The sequence below is a fragment of the Monopterus albus genome, unplaced genomic scaffold, assembly GCF_001952655.1.
Source record: "Monopterus albus unplaced genomic scaffold, M_albus_1.0 scaffold71.1, whole genome shotgun sequence".
NCBI classification, from domain to species: Eukaryota; Metazoa; Chordata; class Actinopteri; order Synbranchiformes; family Synbranchidae; genus Monopterus; species Monopterus albus.
In genome coordinates, this window is record NW_018127951.1 from 885,532 (window position 1) to 898,361 (window position 12,830).

Genomic DNA, 12,830 nt, shown 5'->3' on the forward strand with positions numbered 1-12,830 from the left:
AATTATTTACTGCTTGCAAACCAATGATGGTAAGATGATGTCATGGGGTAGGACTGGATAAGTCTGACTTCTTCCTACTCCATTCAAACATGTACTAGGTATAAGTAAATTGATATTGGATTAGCATTTGTTGGATATGTGTATAATTATGTATGTTGATATATCAACTGTCTTTACATGCTTGAAAGAATAAATCAAATCAAAAAAACATTACAAGAATACAAAGTTATTATTTGTTCAGCTCCCCTTTTTAACTAACTGTAAATGGATGTGGCTACATGGCTGCTACTTGTTGAGCATGTGGTAACACAAAACACAACCTTAATAGTCATTCTCATTTGGTAAAATAAATGTTGTGAGCGTGTCATTATTTACTATGTAATGCCAGTATCAAACAGACTGGGTTTAAAGGTGACTTCCCCAACAGTGTTTTGGTTGTTTGACACAGACATAATTAAGCCCTAACTTTTTCCCATTTTTCTTTGGCTATTTGTTTCTATCTGATCTTTTTGGTCTTTGTGTCTGTTTTTGATTTTTTTGTAGCTGATTCTGTCTAAAATACAAAGAAATGCACCGGCTGTACAAGATGAATTACAACTGGTTGGGAGAAGGATTTCACTGTGGGGGAGGCTAAATAGGAAAAAGGAAGGGAGCAGGTGTATGTAGCAACGGTGGTGTGTGGGGGTGTGTGTGTCTAAAAGGGGGTTCAGAACAGAACGAGGTACAAAGAGGGACAGAAATATGAAAACGAGAGCACAGAGCGAGAGAAGGGGGAGGGGAGTGTGAGGTAATTTATGAGCCATTTTAATACAGTGAGGTTTAATCTCTTCTCTCTCTCACTCACACACACACACACACACACACACACACCTCCTAACCCAGTTCCACGGCGTCTGCACATAATTATTTTTAGTGAACCCCGCAGAAGATCTTGTGATCAAACAGGGAAATGAGACTCTGGATTCTATGTTTGGACCCCAGTTGTTTAGATACTATTTGAGTAGAGTAATGATTATTCCCACCATCAGTTCATCTACCGATTATGTTCCCCATTAATTAATTGGTTTATAAAATATCAGCGAATTGTGGAAAACACCTATTACAATTTCCCAGAGCATGAGTTGACTTCAAATGTCTTATTTTGTACAATCAGAAATCTGAAACCCAAAAACCTTCAGTTCACTATTAAAGACAAACCAAAAACCTTTCTCATTTGAGAAGCTGAAACCAGCAGTATTTTGCCATTTTTGCTTTAAAACCTTGTTGCCTAATTACTCTTGTGAGTTACTTGTCTAAATCATTGCAGCTCTACATTTCAGGTTAACGGACTGATTGTAAAACGACCTTGTTGGTAATGACTTTCAGTTAATTTGTGAACATACCAAATGTTACAACAGTGTGGTGGTTGTAATTATTTTAACTCTGTCTTCCACCAGTCCATGTACTGATGTTTATTTGATATAGGTTCTTTTGTGTTTTGATTGTATAGTCAGCATGTCTTAAAGCATTTCTGCCTATTGGAATAAATACAGTTTGATTCTTTTGGCCCATGAGAATTGTTTGGCATTCATTTGCATATTGACAATGAAAAGTGATATATGCACAGAATTTTATGTTCATGCTTTCCATGCTTGACCAGTTATTACCTGGATGGGATGAATTTATTATTCCCTTATTAGAAAAAAAGGAAAAGTCTTACCCGTGTCCCCTGCTACTCCCGTCCATCCAGGAGGGCCAGCAGCTGATCCAGGAGAAGCCCGAGCTAAGCCCGGTGGTCCGGAAAAAGCTGGAGGAGATCAAGGAGTGCTGGCAGGATCTGGAGAGCACCACGCAGGCCAAGGCCCGGCAGCTCTTCGAGGCCAACAAGGCCGACCTGCTGGTGCAGAGCTACGAAAGCCTGGATCAGAGACTGGGCCAGTTGGAAGGTCAACTGGCCTACGTGGATCAGGGAGAGGACCTCACCACTGTCAACAAGCAGCTCAAAAAACTACATGTAAGTAGGATTTTAAAAATTCAAGGAAACCCCTCAGGTTAGAATTCTGTGTTTTAACCTCTGTTTTTTTTTTCTTTGTTTGATTAATTCTCAGGATCCGTCGAAGCTTAAACCTAGCAGGTGTTTCACAATAACACAAGACGACAGTAGAGATAAATTCAGATTCTCCCATTAGTAAATCAGCTGCTGGTTACCACAGTCTTTTTTTTACATTGTAAAGACATTTTCTTCAACATAGAAGTTTATATTTAAATATAAATGTACAGGAAAGAAGTGGCAGTTATTTCCTCTCCCATTTACTGAAGCACTGTTTGGCAAATTTATTGTCTGTGTGTGTGTGTGTGTGTGTGTGTGTGTCTGTGCTTTTGTTTTGTTTTGTCAGCCAAAGTGAAAAAACTCACATGGTCTAACAATCACATTTCTGAGCAACTTGTTGCTGCATATTAGTTTGATATTGTACAAAAACACAATGTATATTTTAACCTAATTCCATGTGACTCTGTGTTTACAGTATCTTAGTATCGTTGCATGTTCGTCTTATTATTATTTGAACAAAACATCATGTTTGAAAATGACTAGGGGCAACGCTTCTCGCCGAGTGCCTGCGATGCTTTCTGTTGAGCTTTTCATCTCATTTCAGCAAAGTCAGACTCTTTTATTTTCACCCCAACATTAATATTTAATTTGTGTTGATGGTTTCTGGAAACTCAAACAGCAGTTATACCAGCCCGGTGAGCTGTCATGAGAGTTTCAGCCCAAGATCATTTTACAGAAACTGGCTAATGGATGTCATTGATTAGTGCCTTTTTAAATACAGCTGTAAGCATCTTGTAGAATTTTGTTATTGTTTACCAACTGAATCAGCAGATGTTGATGCCCTTTGTTAGTTAAGTGTTTTATGGCCGATTTGATCTCTGTTTGCTAATTGAATAGTAGTTTAGATTATGTAACACTGAATCATGTGTTATTCTGTTCCAACTGAATGTGTGCAGAGACAGATTACAGTCCTTTTACCATTAACCAAAACAATTAAGAATTGTTTTGACCTCAAACACTGCAGTATTACTGCAGTTGTATTCTCCAAGCATTTATCTTTTCTTACAGTTTTGTTTAGATTCTATCTCCCTGTTTATACATATAGTAGGGGAGGTGTGTGTAAGGTGTAGGCAGCAGTACATGCCTTGTTTGGCTGCAGATGTTTAAGCTAATCTCTCTTCTGTTCTGTAAATTAAAGCCTCTTCAGTAGAGCAGCAGAGCAGGTGTGGTTTTGTCAGATGGCTCCAGGAGTGAAAATCCTGCTCTTTTCTTTATTATAATGGCCATGTGCACAGTTCCAATGCAAGAAACTCTCCCGATCATCAGAGCAAATAATGAGCAACTGCATTAAAAAGTGATAATTGAACCAGCTTAAAAGTTAAAGATTCTGCGGTCTGTAATGCTGTTAGGCTAGGTTTGATATCCTGGTAGCTTATAAGGCTTTTTTCTGAACATGTGATGTTGGGATGAAACTCTTTGTTTGTCATCCAAAAGCGATGGATTGGAGGAGTCAGAGTCTTTACACAGCGAACAGCAGGCAGATTCAGATTCATCCTTTCATCACGTCGTCATTTCACCAGACGCTTCGCTCTCCTCTCCCACAGCATGCTGCTTACAGCTTCATTTAACAGGCTGCCATTAGCATTGCTTTCCCACATCATCCTAACTCCAAACCAAACTCCACTACCCAGCATCCATCCTGGCAAGGGGTACAGTAACCTTGGCTACACTTCATGTCTGTTTTGTGTCAAATAATGGGTTGTTTCTAGTCTCATCTTTGTCTTAATGCCAGTCTTTTATTAAATGAGGACATTTCACTGAGATTATATTTCACTCTATATTAGAATATACCACAAATTTGATCAGTTGCCGTTATTATTTCAGTTTTTACTTTAGCGCTTCAGTATCACACAAGCAACCAGTTATGAATGAAGTATTACTGTGATTGTTTCCCATGTTTTTTGGATTGGCCATTGTCACTTTTGGTCTGTTTTTCTTACAATTATGTATATTCAGTGTAAAATAAAAAAACTTTCTTTACCTAACCTGAAGAGAACAGTATTCTTATGGTAAGGTTAAAATCAGAAAAGCTGCTGTAAGCAGTGGTTTCTAGCTTTAAACCAAAATGTCCCTCAAGTCTAAGTCTGAAATAAGGAATTAAAAAACAGCCTGACGTGAATTCACTGTCACCTGTGAATCAAAACTGTGACAAAGTGCTCATTTGCATTTCTGTCTTATTCCTCACATCCCACCCATCCCCTCTTTGTCTTCTCTCCCATGACTGTGCATTTATCATTCACATCTCTTCCTCTCACCTATCTCCATTCCTCTCTCCTAATCAACAAATCTTCTTTTTCTCCTCCACCATCCTCCTCCTCCCCCTCAGACCCTGGAGACCCAGATGGAGGAGTGGTATAAGGAGGTGGGGCAGCTCCAGGTGCAAGCGGCCTCCATCCCACAGCAGACGCAGATCAAGGAGACGGTCGCAGGGCGACAGGCTGTTGTAGAGGCCAGGATGGTGCGTCTGATCGAGCCACTGAAGGAGAGACGACGCATCCTGCTGGCATCTAAGGAAGTCCATCAAGTTGGACGAGACCTGGAGGACGAGATCGTGAGTCAGATGGCCGTCAGCCGAACCATTCACACTGAATATAACAGAAATGGAACACTTTAGAAAACTCTTTATTTCTGTAGCTTAATTAGATTCCCCTTGTATGATCAGCACAGACAATTTAATAACTGTAATTAGTGAAATTCACAAGGATATTTTTGTATTTTATTACTGTGTTCAGTTGTTATAAGTATCCGTTTGTAGTGTATGCGGGGCATATTAAACATGTTTAATGTAAGACACACATAGTTGTACATAATGCCACATAAACATTACATGCTCTCATGATAGATGACAAATAGTTGGTGCTGTGTGTTGTGTTGTTGTAGTTATGGGTCCAGGAGCGACTCCCGCTGGCCATGTCCCAGGAGCATGGCGCCACTTTGCAGGCCGTCCAGCAGCTCATGAAGAAGAATCAGGTAAGAAAATCAGAACAGCAGAGAGCCCAACCACAGACGTTAACTAATAATTAATTAATAATAATTAGTGTAGCTCTCCCCGTTGCTACATCGTCACCTCACCGTGGTCAAGTCACAAAAAGATGAACAGATGATGCCTGATAGATAAAAATAATGTTCTATTAACACCTTTGCACTTACCTTATGGTATAATACAACTTCTTATCATTGATCTGTTTTATTAAACCACATAAAACAGGTTTAAACAGTCACCTCTTCTTTCCTGTTACTGCCCTCCTCTCCTCCAGACACTTCAAAGGGAGCTACAGGGCCACAGGAGCAGGATTGAGGATGTCCTGGAGAGGGCGGCAATCATCGCCTCCATACGCAGCCCTGAGGCAGACTATGTCAGGGCCGGCCATGACCAGCTGGCCCAGCTGTGTGCTCTGCTCTGGGCTGAGACCGAGAAGAGGCAGCTGGTCCTGGATGCCATGTACCAGGCCCAGCAGTACTACTTTGACACGGCCGAGGTGGAGGCCTGGCTCAGTGAGCAGGAGCTGCATATGATGAACGAGGAGAAGGGGAAGGTGGGTGTGCATTGTTCTGAAATGTAAATGGGCATTTCAGCAAAAGATGTCTGTTTCAAGAATCACTCCATGTAGTCTGTTATCATCACAGAACCATCCATCCATTATCTATACCGCTTATTCCTAAATAGGGTCGCAGGGGGCTGGAACCAATCCCAGCTGACACTGGGTGAGAGGCGGGGTCCACCCTGGACAGGTCACCAGTCTATCACAGGGCTGACATGTAGACAAACAAACACACTCACTCCTACAGGCAATTTAAAGTCCCCAGTCAACCTAAGCTGCATGTGTTTGGACTGTGGGAGGAAGCTGGAGTACCCAGAGAGAACCCACGCAGGCACAGGGAGAACATGCAGACTCCACAGAGAAAGGCCCCGGGTCAGTCAGGCCTCAAACCCGGAACCTTCGTGCTGTGAGGCGACAGTGCTAACCACCGTGCTGCCGTTCCACCCGCATTAAATCAGGGGCACTGGAAGAACTACCCTGAATGGAGTCTCTGTTAGAGACACTAATTGAAGCACCTCTCTTCACACTAAGACCTGTACACTGAGGCAGGATTAAGCGTTTATACTGTGCACGTGTACTATTTTTAAAGTGAAACTCTTCCTTGTGGGTCATTTCCTCTTCCCACCAGGATGAGCCGAGCACACTACAGCTGCTGAAGAAACACTTGGTCCTGGAACAGACCATTGAGGACTACGCTGAGACCATCGGCCTGCTGTCACAGCAGTGCCGCCAGCTGCTGGAGATGGGGCACCCAGACTGGTGAGCATGTAAACACACACACTCAATCTAACACAAACTTCTCTCATCATAAAATAAATTTTACGAATGCTCATAATCTTTTATATTATAACCACAGAAGAAGTCAAGTGCCAAGGTTCACCGCAAAAAAAGATATTTTTGTCAAATTTAAAGTATAACACAAAAAATATCTTATCGTTGGCATTTTTTCAGATTGTTGGTTAACAGACGCAAGAGTCCAGGCAATTTCTGTTACTAATGCAATACACAACAATCTGAAAAAACTTAGAAAAAATCAACTGGACTAGATTTCTAGGTCGAAGACGTTTCACCTCTTGTTGTCTTCGACCTAGAAATCTAGTCCAGTTGATTTTTTCAGTTTACTATGACCTGGATAACTGAGAATCTGCACAGACAATACACAACAATGAAAGTTGAGCTATAAGAACGCTAGCTATTGCAACACGGAGCCTAAAATTTGTCATTCGCACTGATGCAATTCTGAATGTAGCAACAGTCGGAGGTTGTTTGGCGTCCTGTTAACCCTGAATATAAATATTGCTGACACTATATTCTTGTCTTGTTCTTGTAGTTTTCCTCTGGGTATATTTCTGCACATTTTAACTTTGGAAAATAATGGTATGGTGAGAAATAGTACTGCTACCAGAAACATTTGTAGTGTAGCCACAGAAAGCTTCATGTAGATTATTGTCTATGGCACCAGCATCCACATCTTTTGTGCTTCTGACACCTGTGTACCTGCCTGTTTTTTTTTTTTTTTATACTTGACCTGACATATTTTCTCCTCTCTTTTTGACAGCGAGCGCATCAGCAAGCGTCAGTCGCAGATCGACCGTCTATACGTGTCTCTGAAGGACCTGGTGGAAGAGAGGAAGAGCTGTCTGGAGCAGCAGTACTGGCTCTACCAGCTCAACAGGGAGGTGGACGAGCTGGAGCAGTGGATCGCTCAGAGGGAGGTGGTCGCCAGCTCGCCAGAACTGGGTCAAGACTTTGAACATGTGACAGTAAGTGTGTCGACAGATGGTGTCTCTGGATGAATAATAGATTCAAGAAACATCTTTATAAGTCATGTATTGAAATAAAAAAGCAACACTGATTTCACTTGTTGTTTACACTGTAAGTTACAACTGCTAATTATGATTTTGAAACATGTAGAGTAATATGTTCATTTACTAACATTATAAAACAAGCCATTTCTAGCTCTTTTGTTCTCTTCTCCATATACAGTATTTCCTTTCCTTTCTTACTTCACCTCCAGATTCTGCAGGAGAAGTTTACAGAGTTTGCGTCAGAGACGGGCAGCGTGGGGCAGGAACGAGTGACAGCAGTCAACCAGATGGTGGATGAGCTTATTGACTACGGTCACTCAGAGGCCGCCACCATCGCTGAATGGAAGGATGGGGTGAACGAGGCTTGGGCCGACCTGCTGGAGCTCATGGAGACCCGAGCGCAGATGCTCTCCGCATCACACCAGCTGCACAAGTTCTTCTCCGACTGCAGAGAGGTGAGGTGCCCAGGGAACAAAGCTGAAGTGGAGTGACACAGTGAAATAGAATAGAACACAAGTGAAGGGGAGAAAATGTAAATGGTCTGCTGATTACACAAGTGTCCTTCAAAATAAGCACACTATTCATTGTTTTCACCCAGCAGGGTGTCAGCAAAATGTTAGTTATATGGATTTTTTCTGAAAGTGATACAATGCAATAAAATGACGAGATGTTGTTGTAGAGGAGAAACATTAGTGCCCAGCAGTGTCAAGTCTTCATGCATTCTGTGGTTCAGTTTTATGGTTTTAAAAAGACTTTAGAAACAACAGAAGAATCATAAACATCACAGACAACTGAATCAGAGTTTATATATTTTCTAATTTACTTCTTTCTCAACACAAATCCCACAAACCACACAACCATTTTATAGAATACATGGTCCATACCTTTGCTCACATGCTGTGGGTACATGGAACAGTTCTGCTTTATGTTTTGCTTTGGTGTTTTTTTTTTCAGGTTTTGGCTCAGATTGAGGACAAACATCGCAGACTGCCAGAAGTCCGGGCTCGGCAGGGCAGCGCCGCCAACACCGGCACCCTACAGAGACTCCTGCACAGCTTCGAACAGGACATACAGCTGCTGGTCACACAGGTGCTGCAGCATGCACGTGAAGAGACAGCATGTGCAGTATTCAATCACACAGGGATAAACCACAAAGAGTGATGATCGCTCCGTCCAGAGCACTTTCTACAATGCCACTTTTGCTTTCTTTCATGTTTGCTTTACTTTGTGGATGTTCGTTTAGCATGCAGGCTCGCTTTAGCTCACCATGCCTCACATTCACACACAACTGACTTGTGGGTGATAAATCAGCAAAATAGCAATAAGGATTAGTATTTCTGTGTTCATGTCTCTTCATGTCTCCAAAATCCCCAGTGTTCATGGACTGAATTGCTTTTCCCATTATACTGATGTTCTTTTATATCTTCTTGTATTATGTTAAAGGTATGGAACTTGGAAGTGATTCATTTGATAGCATTAATTTATAAAATCTAGAGTTGCTTGTGATTCTGATTCTTGGCAAAACTACCTCCTTATTTTTGCTTTATCTAGACACTGTTATGCACCTGGGAAACAGAAAACTAGTACATTTTACTAAAGAATGATGCAAAATCACAGCGGCTCTGTCAGCTCCGGTGACAGGCCCCGCACCATTTGGCCCTGACAAAACACAGCTGTCACAGCAGCAGCTGTGTTTCGTGCGTCATTCGGAAAATAAACTCCTTCTCCTTCCATTTTTAACACTTCCATTTACTCCCTGTTCAGTTTAGGTTATTCCTACAATTTGCTCTGCCCACTCTTGCAGGTACGTCAGCTGCAGGAGAGTGCAGCCCAGCTAAGGACAGTGTACGCTGGCGAGAAGGCTGAAGCCATCGCGTGCCGGGAGCATGAAGTGATGCAGTCCTGGAAAGAGCTGTTGACATCCTGCGAGGAGTGTCGAGTGCAGATCACCACTGAGACAGACAAGCTAAGGTTCTTCAGGATGGTCCGAGACCAGATCATGTGGATGGACTCGATCATCTGTCAGATAGGGACAGGAGAGAAGCCCAGGTATCGTCATTAGAGGAGCAGGGAACAGAGAATCTGTGTCATCCTCAGGCTGAGATCCAGGTGGTCGAAGCATGTCCAGCTTTCACAGGACAATACACAAACTATAATAACCAAATGCAGTGGAGCTTTACAGTGGATATAAAAAGTCTACACACCCCTGTTAACATGCCAGGTTTCTGTGATGTAAAAAAACGAGACCAAGATAAATAATTCCAGAACTTTAGCCACCTTTAATGTGACCTATAACTTGTACAACTCATCTGAAAAAGAAACTGAAATCTGTTTTTCAGTGGGAAGTAAAATAAAAAACTAAAATAATGTGGTTGCATTAGTGTGCACACCCTCTTACTGTGGGGCTGTGACTGTTGTCAGAGTTAAGCAGTCACATTCAAACTCATGTTAAATAGGAGTCAGTACACCTGCCATCAATTAAAGTGCCTCTGATTAACCCCATATAAAGTTCAGCTGTTCCAGTAGGCTATTCCTGACATTTTCCTAGTCGCATCCTACAGCAAAAGCCATGGTCCGCAGAGAACTTCCAAAGCATCAGAGGGATCTCATTGTTAAAAGGTATCAGTCAGGAGAAGGGTACAAAAGAATTTCCAAGGCATTAGATATACCATGGAACACAGTGAAGTCAGTCATCATCAAGTGGAGAAAATATGGTGCAACAGTGACATTACCAAGAGCTGGACGTCCCTCCAAAATTGATGAAAAGACAAGGAGAAAACTGGTCAGGGAGGCTGCCAAGAGGCCTACAGCAACATTAAAGGAGCTGCAGGAATTCCTGGCAAGTACTGGTTGTGTAGTACATGTGACAACAATCTCCCGTATTCTTCATTTGTCTGGGCTATGGGGTAGAGTGGCAAGACGGAAGCCTTTTCTTACAAAGAAAAATATCCATGCCCGGTTACATTTTGCAAACACACATTTGAAGTCTCCCAAAGGCATGTGGGAAAAGGTGTTATGGTCTGATGAAACCAAGGTTGAACTTTTTGGCCATAATTCCAAAAGGTATGTTTGGCGCAAAAACAACACTGCACATCACCAAAAGAACACCATACCCACAGTGAAGCATGGTGGTGGCAGCATCATGCTTTGGGGTTGTTTTTCTTCAGCTGGAACTGGGGCCTTAGTCAAGGTGGAGGGAATTATGAACAGTTCCACATACCAGTCAATATTGGCACAAAACCTTCAGGCTTCTGCTAGAAAGCTGAAGATGAAGAGGAACTTCATCTTTCAGCACGACAATGACCCCAAGCATACATCCAAATCAACAAAGGAATGGCTTAACCAGAACAAGATAAAAGTCTTAGAATGGCCCAGCCAGAGCCCGGACTTGAATCCGATTGAACATCTGTGTGGTGATCTAAAGAGGGCTGTGCATAGGAGATGCCCTCGCAATCTGACAGATTTGGAGCGTTTTTGCAAAGAAGAGTGGGCAAATATTGCAGAGTCAAGATGTGCATTGCTGATAAACTCATACCCAAAAAGACTGTGCTGTAATAAAATCAAAAGGTGCATCAACAAAATATTAGTTTAAGGGTGTGCACACTAATGCAACCACATTATTTTAGTTTTTTATTTTTACTTCCCACTGAAAAAAAGATTTCAGTTTGTTTTCAATTGAGTTGTACAAGTTATAGGTCACATTAAAGGTGGTCTCGTTTTTTTACATCACAGAAACCTGGCATTTTAACAGGGGTGTGTAGACTTTTTATATCCACTGTATATACATGATTCTGTACGCTAATAAAAAGGATGTGTTATTGTTTTCAGCACAGAATTATTGATGCTCCTGCAATTCAGTGTAATCTGTGATCTAAGACAGCAGCAGCTCACATAGCAATATTTACTCTGTTTAGCAGTTACACCTTCCAGTTTTCAGTATTTAAAAAACAGACTTCTTTGTTATAAATAAATCTCTATTAAACCATTATAAACAAAACTTGTTAGAACATAATCAGTGGTGTGATATTTTTCTCATGACCAGCAACTCCACAAAAAACACTTAAGTTTGAATGTCTGAGCAACAAACAGTCCAACTCTTTGTGTTTCTGTGTGTCTGTGCATCCTGCAGGGACGTGTCCTCAGTAGAGGTGCTGATGAATTACCACCAGAGTGCGAAGTGGGGGCTCGCAGCCGGGGCGTCGTGGAGTGTATCGAGATGGGGAAGACCCTGCTGGCTGCTAGAAACCCTGCGGCTGAAGAAGTAAGGAAATATTATAAAGATTATTAAAGCTGATTTACAAAGGAAACTGGACTGGTGTGTTTACAGTGTATGTGTGTGTGCACATGTCTTTCAGTGGTTGTGTGGACAAATTTTAGTTCATTACCATTATTGTGAAGACATTTCATCAGATCCTGACTTCAAGGGGCTATGTGAGGGCTAAGACTTGGTTTTAGGGTTCAGGCTAGAATCAGGTTTAGGTCAGGGTCAGGGTCAGGGGATGCATTATGAGTCAGTGAGTGTCCTCACAACTATAGAGAGACAAATGTGTGTGTGAATATCTGGATGTGCAAAGAAACTGATGAAGCAGGGTTTCAGTTTTTAAGATGGATGGAGCGCTTCAGTAATCCTAAAGGTAACTCACAAAACCAGGTCACAAACAAAGAGGTAATTAAAAATTGAATAATAAAATTTTGTCACTTAAATCTTAACTAGAACCTGAACTAAAACTAGAAACTCTAACTTTCACAAGAAGAGTGCCTGGAAATATCAGGCACATGGTGTTTGTTGGAAGTTACTTTAATTTTGACTCTGACTCCTGTGATGTTGTGATTCTCATGATGTTGGTTTTGATTATCAGATCAAGGAGAAGCTGGACAAGGTGGTTGCTAAGCAACATGAGCTGTCTGAGAAGTGGGACAAGCATTGGGAAGTCCTACAGCAATGTGAGTAAGACACAAACTGTAAAGCTTTCATAAAGACACACAGAAGTAGAACTACACATTGTTCAGTGTGAAATAAAAGAAGGATGGACGTGTCTTTCCTTCTGAATGTTATTTTTGCATCTCCGCTCCTCCCCTCAGTGCTGGAGGTTCACCAGTTTGCCCAGGATGCAATGGTGGCAGAGTCCTGGCTGACCGCTCAGGAGCCATTCATCAAAAGCAGTGAGCTGGGCGGGAGCGTCGACGAGGTGGAGCAGCTCATTCGTCGACACGAAGCCTTCCGCAAAGCTGCCGCCACCTGGGAGGAGAGATTCAGCTCATTGCGAAGACTCACCACGGTAACATTATCATCGTCATTATGTAAATACATGCGCAGTCTTTCCAGTGTAAGACAGTTCCAAAATGTGTTGGCAAAGAGCTGAGGAATTCCAGTGAAATATGTTTCTATTA

At 41.9% G+C, this 12,830-nt stretch overlaps 1 protein-coding gene across 1 annotated transcript in view; it reads left to right on the top strand.

The window, feature by feature from the left end:
* sptbn4b (spectrin, beta, non-erythrocytic 4b) overlaps positions 1 to 12,830 on the top strand; it is an 80,659-nt gene that overhangs the window by 59,783 nt on the left and 8,046 nt on the right. Inside the window, 13 exon segments of the mRNA XM_020605597.1 lie at positions 1,730 to 1,993; positions 4,416 to 4,640; positions 4,970 to 5,059; positions 5,347 to 5,625; positions 6,260 to 6,390; positions 7,190 to 7,394; positions 7,649 to 7,894; positions 8,394 to 8,528; positions 9,244 to 9,488; positions 11,569 to 11,606; positions 11,609 to 11,700; positions 12,299 to 12,383; positions 12,522 to 12,718. Coding sequence (XP_020461253.1) covers positions 1,730 to 1,993; positions 4,416 to 4,640; positions 4,970 to 5,059; positions 5,347 to 5,625; positions 6,260 to 6,390; positions 7,190 to 7,394; positions 7,649 to 7,894; positions 8,394 to 8,528; positions 9,244 to 9,488; positions 11,569 to 11,606; positions 11,609 to 11,700; positions 12,299 to 12,383; positions 12,522 to 12,718 — 2,232 coding nt within the window.